The sequence below is a fragment of the Pseudoliparis swirei genome, chromosome 22 (genome assembly GCF_029220125.1).
Source record: "Pseudoliparis swirei isolate HS2019 ecotype Mariana Trench chromosome 22, NWPU_hadal_v1, whole genome shotgun sequence".
NCBI lineage: Eukaryota > Metazoa > Chordata > Actinopteri > Perciformes > Liparidae > Pseudoliparis > Pseudoliparis swirei.
Window position 1 is genome coordinate 22,618,672 of NC_079409.1, and position 12,500 is coordinate 22,631,171.

General features: G+C 43.1%; 2 protein-coding genes across 3 annotated transcripts in view; one reads left to right on the forward strand and one right to left on the reverse strand.

Annotated features, from left to right (window-relative positions):
- The window catches only part of mroh1 (maestro heat-like repeat family member 1), a 31,307-nt gene extending 29,708 nt beyond the window's left edge, over nt 1-1,599 (forward strand). The window contains exons 36-37 of the mRNA XM_056444797.1: nt 847-912; nt 1,010-1,599. Coding sequence (XP_056300772.1) covers nt 847-912; nt 1,010-1,086 — 143 coding nt within the window. The 3' untranslated portion in view covers nt 1,087-1,599. The remainder of the gene's footprint in view (nt 1-846; nt 913-1,009) is intronic.
- A 2,355-nt stretch (nt 1,600-3,954) lies between these two features.
- LOC130213049 (cholecystokinin-like) lies at nt 3,955-9,252 on the reverse strand. Of its 2 annotated transcripts, none has more exons than XM_056444434.1 (4): nt 9,218-9,252; nt 5,459-5,538; nt 5,065-5,254; nt 3,955-4,381 (listed from the first exon to the last, which is right to left on the reverse strand). In XM_056444434.1, exons 1-4 carry the CDS (start codon nt 9,228-9,230, stop codon nt 4,248-4,250), a joined length of 417 nt encoding a protein of 138 aa, XP_056300409.1. In that variant the 5' UTR covers nt 9,231-9,252; the 3' UTR covers nt 3,955-4,247. The 2 variants fall into 2 exon arrangements, with proteins under 2 accessions (XP_056300409.1, XP_056300408.1); XM_056444433.1 differs by having other exon boundaries at nt 5,065-5,260.
- Nucleotides 9,253-12,500: the final 3,248 nt, after the last annotated feature.

Sequence of the window (12,500 nt, forward strand, 5' to 3'; positions counted from 1 at the left end):
ACCTCATGGTGTGACCTCATCGTGTGACCTCATGGTGTGACCTCATGGTGTGACCTCATCGTGTGACCTCATCGTGTGGCCTCATGGTGTGACCTCATGGTGTGACCTCATCGTGTGACCTCATGGTGTGACCTCATGGTGTGACCTCATGGTGTGACCTCATGGTGTGACCTCATGGTGTGACCTCATCGTGTGGCCTCATCGTGTGGCCTCATGGTGTGGCCTCATGGTGTGACCTCATGGTGTGACCTCATCGTGTGACCTCATGGTGTGACCTCATGGTGTGACCTCATGGTGTGACCTCATGGTGTGACCTCATGGTGTGACCTCATGGTGTGACCTCATGGTGTGACCATATCGTGTGGCCTCATCGTGTGACCTCATCGTGTGATTATCGTGTGATTATCGTGTGACCTCATGGTGTGACCTCATGGTGTGACCTCATGGTGTGACCTCATGGTGTGACCTCATCGTGTGACCTCATGGTGTGACCTCATGGTGTGACCTCATGGTGTGACCTCATGGTGTGACCTCATGGTGTGACCTCATGGTGTGGCCTCATCGTGTGGCCTCATCGTGTGACCTCATGGTGTGACCTCATGGTGTGACCTCATGGTGTGACCTCATGGTGTGACCTCATGGTGTGGCCTCATCGTGTGGCCTCATCGTGTGACCTCATCGTGTGGCCTCATCGTGTGACCTCATGGTGTGACCTCATGGTGTGACCTCATCGTGTGACCTCATCGTGTGGCCTCATCGTGTGACCTCATGGTGTGACCTCATGGTGTGACCTCATCGTGTGACCTCATGGTGTGACCTCATTGTGTGTGTGTGTGTGTGTTCCAGGGTTCCTGCTGGGGAATCTTCCAGAGGAGCATTTCTCCCACCTCAACACGGGCACCATCACTAAAGGTGACTCACGGCACGGCCTTCTTTCTTTAAATGTTTAAAGTGAAGATATTGTACTGACTGTGTGTGTGTGTGTGTGTGTCCGTGTGTGTGTGTCCAGGTCTAGTGATGCTGCTGCAAGACCCAGACCCTGTGGTGAGAGTGAAGGCTGCTGAGGCCATGGGACGTTTCCACTGACACACACACAGCAGCAGAACAAGAATATTTAGGATGAGGCCCACAGTTTATAAAACCGATTTAAATGTACAGTATTCAAATATCTCAAAACTTTCATCAAGACCAAAAATGAGGACCAAAGAAGCCGAACTGTCACCAAATGATACACAACTAACACCCCTACGTATCGCTATGCACACACACACACACACACACATATATTTGTATATTTAGCAGCTTTGTGGAGCTTCCTTTGACATTACCTCTGGCACCTGAGAGGAAGCGTCTCCACGTCGGTGACCACAGACTGTGATGCTCCACGCAGAGGGAGTGTGTGTGTAGTGTGTGTAGAGTGTGCGTGACCCGTCCACGAGAGTTTATCATGCAGCAGAACTTTTTAGAATAAATCTAGTTTCTTCAAATATTACGTGAAAAAGATGATAGTAAAGAGCAATTTAGAGTGACAACACATCCACATGAGTGTGTGGGTGTCACCAGCATTTCATGAGTGTAATTTAAAGAGGATGGTTAGGATCTCGTCTCCGTGTCATCATCTCTCGCTATCTCTGACTTTATCTGACTTTGGACACGCCCTTTTTCCACTTGTCCACACCTCTTTCCCACACGCCTCTTTAAAGTATAACTCGGCTGCAAAAGGCCCATCACCCAGCGTACACAGCGTTGATGGCCCGAGCTCCTCTGAGCTCCTCCCCTGCTCTGCTCCTCCTCCTGCTCTCCTCCCTCCCTCCCTCCTGAGCCTCTCCTCCTCTCCTCCTCCTCCTCCTCTGCTCCCTCCTCCTCCTCCTGGCCTCCCTCCCTCCTCCTCCCCTCCCGCCCTCCTCCTCCCTCCTCTCCTCCCCACCCCCCTCCTCCCCCTCCCTCCCCTCCCCCCCTCCTCCCGCCCCTCCCGCTCCTCGTCTCGCCCTGCTCCGCCTGCGCGCGCTGATTATTACCTGCGCTTCATGACGGGTTAAAATGTTTGCTTGTTGATAGCGCCAAAATCATCACATGATCATATAAGAACACCAAGAAGACGCCGTGAAGGAGCTCCTCCCACTTTGAATGCACTTGATGTTCCATTTCATCACATGTTGAGGCGGACCTCTTTCCGTGTGTATGTGTGTGTCTGTTTGTGTGTGTGTGCGTGTGCATAACTTCATCGTGTCTCCAAATGAATCCACTTGAATGTCGACCAGGATCAAAGACTCCATCGAGCACCTTCCTACAAATGAATCAGCGAAAGCAATACAATGTTTATTTCTAGATTAAATAAATGAGTATATGTATTATTACTATTATGTTTACCTCTGTTGCACTTTTAAGCTCAATCATGTAGTTCAAGAATCAAAAGACAATCTAAACATTTAATTTTCTGTTCCATATTTATATTTATGTATATTTTTATATATATATTTATATTTTTATATATATATACAAATATATATTTATTTATATATATATAAATTGTAAATGCTTTTTTGAACATGTTTTTTTATTACATTTTTTTTGTCACGAATGTCAAACTTTCTTTGTTTTCCCACTTGGATTATTATAAAAAGCGTTTTTTATATATATTAGTTGGAACAGAAAGGTAACGGTTTCCCAAAATAAGTTATTTGTGGGTTTAAAAACGATCTAAAGGATTATGAATGAAATGTAAAAGCTGCTATTCGTTGTATTAAATGTTCACCAACACTACGGCTGTGGACGGGTGACTGGGGAGAGTTTTAAATGTTAGTAACGTTATACTTCTCATTTATTTTCATCTACTTGTTTTTTTAAAACCGTTTAGGACTGTTGAGTGTGTATGGCTCTCTGAGTGTGTGTGTGTGTGTTTGTGTGTGAGCACGTCACGGGGACACCGAGTGGACGGTTTGCAATCAATTTATTTAAAATGAAGAAATAAACCGATCAATTAAAAGCATGACGCTGATTGGTTCTTCTCTCCATGTCCATCTGGCTCCGTGAAGATGAAGAGTGTGAAGATTATATATACATAAACGTATATTTATGTATGTATATATACATACACATAAATACATATATATACAGGACTGTCTCAGAAAATTAGAATATTGTGATAAAGTTCTTTATTTTCTGTAATGCAATTTAAAAAATGTCATGCATTCTGGATTCATTACAAATCAACTGAAATATTGCAAGCCTTTTATTCTTTTAATATTGCTGATTATGGCTTACAGCTTAAGAAAACTCTAAAATCCTATCTCATAAAATTTTAATATTTCCTCAGACCAAGTTAAAAAAAAAGATTTATAACAGCTGAGTGTTTGTCAAGGCTCAGGAAACCCTTGCAGGTGTTTCGAGTTAATTAGACAATTCAAGTGATTTGTTTAATACCCTACTAGTATACTTTTTCATGATATTCTAATATTTAGAGATAGGATATTTGAGTTCTCTTAAGCTGTAAGCCATAATCAGCAATATTAACAGAATAAAAGGCTTGCAATATTTCAGTTGATTTGTAATGAATCCAGAATGCATGACATTTTTGATTTTTTAATTGCATTGCAGAAAATAAAAAACTTCATCACAATATTCTAATTTTCTGAGACAGTCCTGTATATGCATGTATTTTTATGTATATATACATACACATAAATATATATACACATATGTATGTGTATATATATATATATCCGTTTCACAAACGTTTGTTCATTATAGTTTTAATTGCAAAGTAAGGTTTGGTCAGATTCCAACGGAAATAATAATTCCAGCATTGAATTGAACACTCATGCCCCCCCCCCCCCCCCCCACATCACCCCCTCCATATCACTCTTCGAAATGATTTATTCTGGTTTTTTTATGATTCATGTTTTCAATCGCAACAAAAGGATAGAGAAGTCAAACAATATAGGGAGATGAATATATAATATTCATATTGGGTTTTTTATTATATATATTTGTTTAGGATTTCCTGACAACAACAACATATAATATCGTCAGCGTCATCTGTAACACTTGTGCTTGAATACAACTGACGCAGTGGGCAGCAGGTTGGCCGGAGCTCTGGACTCAGCCCCCCCCCCCCCTCCATGTATATACGGTGATGCTGGACTCATGTGGGCCAGTGGAGTCCGCCTGGTTCCAGTGAGCGGGTGTGAGGGGGCTCATCGTGTGTGTGTGTGTGTGTGGCGGCGATGGGGGTGCGGCCCGAGCCTCTAGGACTCGTACTGCTCCGCGCTGCGCCGCCCGAAGTCCATCCAGCCCTCGTAGTCCCGGTCCTTTATCCTGTGGCCCGGGGCCAGACCGCTGGCCCGGCTGCTGAGGGGGCCCCTGGTCTCAGAGGGGGAGCCTGGAGGAGACAGAGACCACATGCACCTCTCAACCAGGGCCACGGCACTCAGGGGGGGGGGGGGGGAGGGAGACGGGCGGGAGGAGGAGGGTATGGAAAGATGGAGGGAGGAAAGAGAGACCCAGAGAGAGAGAGAGAGGGAGGACAGGAGGCAGGGAGACGGGCGGGGAGGAGGAGGGTATGCAAAGATGGAGGAGAGAGAGAGAGACACAGTGACAGAGAGAGAGACCCAGAGAGAGAGAGAGAGGACAGGAGGCAGGGAGACGGGCGGGGAGGAGGAGGGTATGCAAAGATGGAGGGAGGAGAGAGAGAGAGACTCAGTGACAGAGAGAGAGAGAGAGACCCAGAGAGAGAGAGAGGGAGGACAGGAGGCAGGGAGACGGGCGGAGGAGGGTTTGGAAAGATGGAGGGAGGAGAGAGAGAGAGACTCAGTGACAGAGAGAGACACAGAGAGAGAGAGAGGGAGGACAGGAGGCAGGGAGACGGGCGGGGGAGGGTTTGGAAAGATGGAGGGAGGAGAGAGGGAGAAAGGTACCAGATGGAGGGACGAGGACTCAGCATGGGTGATGGATGTTGGGATGATATAAACAGGAGCGGGAGCGTAATAAGACGAGGGGGGGAGGGGGGGGGTCTCTGTGTAATGAGGGCAGTGGACGGGGGGGGGGAGGGAGACTCCCCCTCACCTTTCCTGGAGATGAGTCGGGCCAGCAGCTGCCTCAGGCTGCTGCGAGCGTTGGCTTCCTCCTGGAGTTGGTTGTAGTTGGCGAGGAGGCCTGCGGGGGGCGCCGCGGCCGAGCGGGCCCGGCGTGTGTGGGTGAGGGAGGAGGAGGGGGGGGGCAGGCTGTCCGACCCCCGGGCCTCACCCCCGGCTGTCTGTGACTTCACAGGAGAGGAAACACATGAAGACGAGCCTCGTGGAGGTCTGTGTGTGTGTGTGTGTGTGTGTGTGTGTGTGTGTGTGTGTGTGTGTGTGTGTGTGTGTGTGTGTGTGTGTGTGTGTGTGTGTGTGTGTGTGTGTGTGTGTGTGTGTGTGTGTGTCTCTGTCTGTCTGTCTGTCTGTCTGTCTGTGTGTCTTACCATGGACTGTGAGGGAAGACTCAGGGAACTGCTGGATAGAGCAGCCAGGAGAACACACACACAGATACCTACATGCATGACTGAGAGAGAGAGACAGAGAGAGAGAGAGAGAGAGAGAGAGAATGCAGTTAAAATAAATCCTCTCGTCATGGTCACGTCCTCGTGAGCTGCTCTTCCCCTGCTCTCTCTCTCTCTCTCTCTCTATATATATATATATATCTCTCTCCATCAGCATGCGGAGGTGAAGAACCAGAGAGCTGCTATGCATCGGTTTCTACCGTCAGAACACGAGCAGAGCGATTCACCTTAAATGGATCCATCAGAACCACAGAGCTGGTGTGTGTGTGCGTGTGTGTGTGTGTGTGTGTGATGATTGGCCTGTCAGCACTGACAGCGTCACAAAGGAAATCAATCATCTCCAATTATCTCTAAATTATCTCCACTTCTTCTTTCTTTCTGCCGTGGTCACATGACGCCTCTGACACCATCAACTGCGGGATTTTAAATTTATTTTCTAACCATTTGATTTGTTCTCGTATAAAAAAAGAGTCACAACATCAAATCTAAATCTGCCTAGCGATTGTACAGTTTGACTTTATATTTGATGTGTCACATCAGACTGACAGGAAGAGTCTGACCGTGTTTATTGAGGAGCAGCAGCTCGATGTGAGGAGAGAGGCTTTGAGCAAGGCACTAACGCCCCTCTGAGGCGGCGGCCTCCAGCAGCTCAGAACCCGACCGCGATGCTACGGGTTACTCTTTGTTTACTTTTCTTTTTATTGTTCATCCGTTAACTACAATTCAAAGAATGGTCCTTTTTGCTGCACACACACACACACACACACTCTCTCAGCCAGGAGAAGTCCGATTAACATTGAATCCGTGAATAGTTCCACAGAATCAGAACTCTTAATCTGTGTTCATCCCTGAGCAGAGGGGATGACATCATACTGGGCAAGGCTGACGCTCGTTTTCCTTCCTCAACTCAGATGAAACCTTCTAGAATGATGTCGCTGTAGTTTCTATAACTGGATGCAACATCTGGATGGAGGTGTGTGATTGGCCGGCGCTGTGGAAGCAGTCATTCTCTTGATGCTAATATAATTCCTGTTAGCAGCCGCTCTTTGTCTCTACTTCATTATTCTGTAAACTGGTGATGATGTGCTATTATAACGCATAACACACTCCAATAATCCATAACACACTCCTCTAATCCATAACAAACTCCTCTAATCCATAACACACTCTTCTAACGCATAACACACTCCTATAATCCATAACACACTCCTATAATCCATAACACACTCCAATAATCCACAACACACTCCTCTAATCCATAACACACTCTTCTAAAGCATAACACACTCCAATAATCCATAACACACTCCAATAATCCACAACACACTCCTCTAATCCATAACACACTCCAATAATCCATAACACACTCCAATAATCCACAACACACTCCTCTAATCCATAACACACTCTTCTAATGCATAACACACTCCTATAATCCATAACACACTCCAATAATCCACAACACACTCCTCTAATCCATAACACACTCTTCTCACGCATAACACACTCCAATAATCCACAACACACTCCTATAATCCACAACACACTCCTCTAATCCATAACACACTCCTCTAATGTATAACACACTCCTCTAACGTATAACACACTCCTCTAATGCATAACACACTCCTCTAACGCATAACACACTCCTCTAACGTATAACACACTCCTCTAACGCATAACACACTCCTCTAATGCAGGGGTCCCCAATCCCCGGGCCGCGGAAAAAAAGTGAATAAATAAAGTTGTAATTTTTTTTTTTTAATCAGTCGGAAAAATATATTATTTTGAAAAAGGAGCGGATCCACCCGTGTGTCTGAGCCGCGTTCAGGAGTCTTAAAGTTCGGGTTTATCGCTGCAGGCGAGTCTCACGCGCCGAACCCTCTGCTGGCGGCACAGTGACAAAGAATCTTAAAACATATTCAACCTGCTCAATGAATTCTGTCACTTCAGGGAAATGACAACTGTTTTCAAGTTGGCCGATAAAGTCGCTGCTGTGTGGGCGAGTGAACAGCGGAATATTCTACATGTTTCAGACGTTGACCGGGTGGAAGAGGCTTTTAAAAGAGTTTGAGCGGTACTCCAACCACAAAAGACCTGACTGCAAAAGAATAGACCTGCAACCCATTAGTAAACAAACCCACCCGGTGAATCGAGCCCGTCCGAGCTGTGTTCGAGATGCAAATGACGGTGGCCTTAAGGGACATTTCACACAACAACTCTGCCGGTGTTCTGATGACAGCGACCAGAACTCTGTTAGGAGCAGCGGACCAAACACACGTCTGTGTCGCCGTCTCCATCAGCGGCTCGTTGCAGGTAAACAAGCGCACGGCTCACACTAATTCGGCGTCATGAGGAGTTGTAGTTTTGGCACTTTATGCCCTTCGTATAATTGTATGACGTCATATTTATTACGTCATTTATATTGCCGGTCCGTGAAAATAATTTCTGACACGGAACCGGTCCGTGGCTCAAAAAAGGTTGGGGACCGCTGCTCTAATGTATAACACACTCCTAACGCATAACACACTCCTCTAACGCATAACACACTCCTCTCCTCTTCTTAGGGAAATAAACAAATTAAAAAAGAAAGAGGAATTCATGTTTCTCTTTTTTTTTTACACTGATGATTAAAGTGGACTTTGATTTGCATTTTCTCTCCTACTTTGATATTAGCACAATATTGCCATTGGGCACTAATTTATGATTACATATTTATTATTACATATATATTATTTTATATTTATTATTACATATTCATTATTACATATATTATTTTATATTTATTATTACATATTTATGATTACATATATATTATTTTATATTTATTATTACATATTTATTATTTCATATGTATTATTACATATTTATTATTACATATTTATTATTTCATATTTATTATTATATATTTATTAATTCATATTTATTATTACATATTTATTATTTTATATTTATTATTACATATTTATTATTACATATTTATTATTTTATATTTATTATTATATATTTATTATTACATATTTATTATTTTATATTTATTATTACATATTTATTATTACATATTTATTATTTTATATTTATTATTATATATATATTATTATATATTTATTATTACAAATATATTATTACATATCTATTATTACATATTTATTATTTATTATTTTATATTTATTATTATATATTTATTATTACAAATATATTATTACATATCTATTATTACATATTTATTATTTTATATTTATTATATTATATTTATTATATTATATTTATTATTTTATATTTATTATTATATATTTATTATTACATATTTAATATACATATTTTAAAATCTACTGTCAAACTTCAACACATGTCCCATATTAATCTACATTACATTAGGTTATATTTTCCCCTTTAAACTACAACTCAGTTCACTAAAGAAACTGGAGAACAATAATAATACATTGAAAAGGAAAAGAATAAAACTAAATATGAAACCATATTTAAAAATATATATTTTTCTCAACTTTTCAGATTAAATTCATTTTTCTCAACTTTTCATATTAAATGCACAATGTAGTCCAAGACAAAAAAACACGAATGATTACCACAATAAAAGTCCTTTAAAGAATAATTTGTCCTTGTCCAATAGAAACAACCAAAGATATATTTATATATGTATATAGGTTGTTTTAGTCTTACCTGCAGTTGCCATGGACACGAGATGCTGGAGATGCTGATCTTTGCTCCTCCAGACTTCAGGCTGAGAGTGAGTGAGCCTGAGAGGAGATCACGTTTTATACAGGCACACGGGAAGGGGGCGGGGCCTGGGCACGTGGGAGGAGCCTGCTGCTGGCGCAGAAGCTGAAGGCGCTGACGCATTGGAGGACGCAAACGTGCACGCATGCTGCACACACACACACACACACACACACACACACACACACACACGCACACACACACACAGTAGGCAGCTTTAATGCCTCCTCACTCACTGTGTGAAACAAAGAGAGGAACACAGTGACAGCTCTGGTGGATTGAATCAGTGAAAACTAAACTGCTCTTTAAAAGTAGAATGCACAATAAGTAACACACACACCCACACACACACCCACACCCACACACACCACACACACACACACAGATACTGATGGAGGATGAGACAGGAAGGTGGCGACACAGAGTAAAATAACTCCCAGAAGCTCTTCTTGGTTTATGGAGACACAGATGTGTGTGGATGCTGTGGGATATGACAAGTAAGTTTGAGGTTGTGTTCTTCTCGTCGTCAGCGGCAACACGCAGGTCGGCGCCCGGCTTCAGGGTCACAGGTCACTGCAATTTCATAAAGGGAATTGGTTTGTTTCCTTCACGCTGCAGCGAGAGCCGACGGACCGACGAGCCTCAGAGAGAGGGAAACTCTGAGATGTTTATTGATCAGATCATACAACACGTTGCTGCAGAAGTACTACTGGAGATCATTGAGGAACTCCTGTAGCCTTTCTATTGTTCACCTCTGACCCAACTGGATGCAAACTGCCTTAAAGCAGAAGAAATGCTGTGATTTACCAGATTTAATGTCAGACTCTGTACTTTAATGCCAAACTCCTTTTCAAGGTGACAGCGTGTCACTGAGGAAATAACTTAAACTTAAAGTGCTCACGATGGTATTATTAATATAATACATTAAATACTCTCTTTTAACCTTTTATCAACGCCAATCATAAAACTAAAGCAAACATATATATATATATTTATATACATAAATATAAATACATGTATATATATACATATATATAAATATAAATATACATAAATATATATATATACATACATATATATATACATAAATACATATATATACATACATATCTATAAATATACATAAATATAAATATCTATTTGTATACATGTATATAAATATATATATACATAAATATAAATATATATACATAAATACATATATATATAAATAAATATCTATATACATAAATATATATAAATATATATATACATAAATATAAATATATATACATACATACATATATATACATAAATATATATATAAATATATATATACATATATAAATATATATATATACAGTATATATACATAAATATATATATATACATATATATCTATCTATCCATATATATACATAAATATAAATATATATACATAAATATATATATACATATAGATAAATATATATATACAAAAAGAGCTTTATCTATGCAGCCGTGGGGAGAGGAGACCCATCGAGCTTCCTTCACGTGATTGGCTCCCTGCTGTGTTCAGGAGCTCATGTGGCTGCAGGGATTCTGATCAAAGACACTTTCACCCTCTTTGCTTCATTCAGGACCGGAAACTTGAACTTCTTTGCAAGTCCTCAGGGTCTGAAGAAGACATCAGCGTCACGAGGGAGGAAGCTTCTCACCTCCAGGACCGACCCAAACCCAACCTGGAGAGGGGAGCACGTGTTGATGCTGACAAACCTCTTCATACCTGAGTGTGTGAGCCCAGGGGGAGTGTGTGTGCGTGTGTGTGTGTGTGTTGACGAGGCTAACTTTAGCCTGTTTCCTCGCGGTGTCATCAGCAGGTGTTCCACCTTTAAAGGGGCAGTCACCTGCACTCTGTCACCTGCACTCTGTCACCTGCACTCTGTCACCTGCACTCTGTCATTGGCACCTGTCACCTGCACTCTGTCATTGGCACCTGTCACCTTCATGAACACACGGCTCCTCCTGCTGTTACAGGGCCGCCATGTTTTAGAGAAACCCTCTCTCCTCCTGAAGGCCCGCCATGTTTTAGAGAAACCCTCTCTCCTCCTGAAGGGTTGCCATGTTTTAGAGAAACCCTCTCTCCTCCTGAAGGGCCGCCATGTTTTAGAGAAACCCTCTCTCCTCCTGAAGGGCCGCCATGTTTTAGAGAAACCCTCTCTCCTCCTGAAGGGCCGCCATGTTTTAGAGAAACCCTCTCTCCTCCTGAAGGGCCGCCATGTTTAGAGGAACCCTTTTTCCTCCTGAAGGGCCGCCATGTTTTAGAGAAACCTCTTCCTCCTGAAGGGCCGCCATGTTTTAGAGAAACCTCTCTCCTCCTGAAGGGCCGCCATGTTTTAGAGAAACCCTCTCTCCTGAAGAGCCGCCATGTTTTAGAGAAACCTCTTTCCTCCTGAAGGGCCGCCATGTTTTAGAGAAACCTCTTTCCTCCTGAAGGGCCGCCATGTTTTAGAGAAACCCTCCTCCTGAAGGCCGCCATGTTTTAGAGAAACCTCTCTCCTCCTGAAGGGCCGCCATGTTTTAGAGAAACCTCTTTCCTCCTGAAGGGCCGCCATGTTTTAGAGAAACCCTCTCCTCCTGAAGGGCCGCCATGTTTAGAGGAACCTCTATTCTCCTTAAGGGCCGCCATGTTTTAGAGAAACCCTCTTTCCTCCTGAAGGGCCGCCATGTTTTAGAGAAACCCTCTCTCCTCCTGAAGGGCCGCCATGTTTTAGAGAAACCCTCTTTCCTCCTGAAGGGCCGCCATGTTTTAGAGAAACCCTCTCTCCTCCTGAAGGGCCGCCATGTTTAGAGGAACCCTCTTTCCTCCTGAAGGGCCGCCATGTTTTAGAGAAACCCTCTTTCCTCCTGAAGGGCCGCCATGTTTTAGAGAAACCCTCTCTCCTCCTGAAGGGCCGCCATGTTTTAGAGAAACCCTCTCTCCTCCTGAAGGGCCGCCATGTTTTAGAGAAACCCTCTTTCCTCCTGAAGGGCCGCCATGTTTTAGAGAAACCCTCTCTCCTCCTGAAGGGCCGCCATGTTTTAGAGAAACCCTCTCTCCTCCTGAAGGCCCGCCATGTTTTAGAGAAACCCTCTCTCCTCCTGAAGGGTTGCCATGTTTTAGAGAAACCCTCTCTCCTCCTGAAGGGCCGCCATGTTTTAGAGAAACCCTCTCTCCTCCTGAAGGGCCGCCATGTTTTAGAGAAACCCTCTCTCCTCCTGAAGGGCC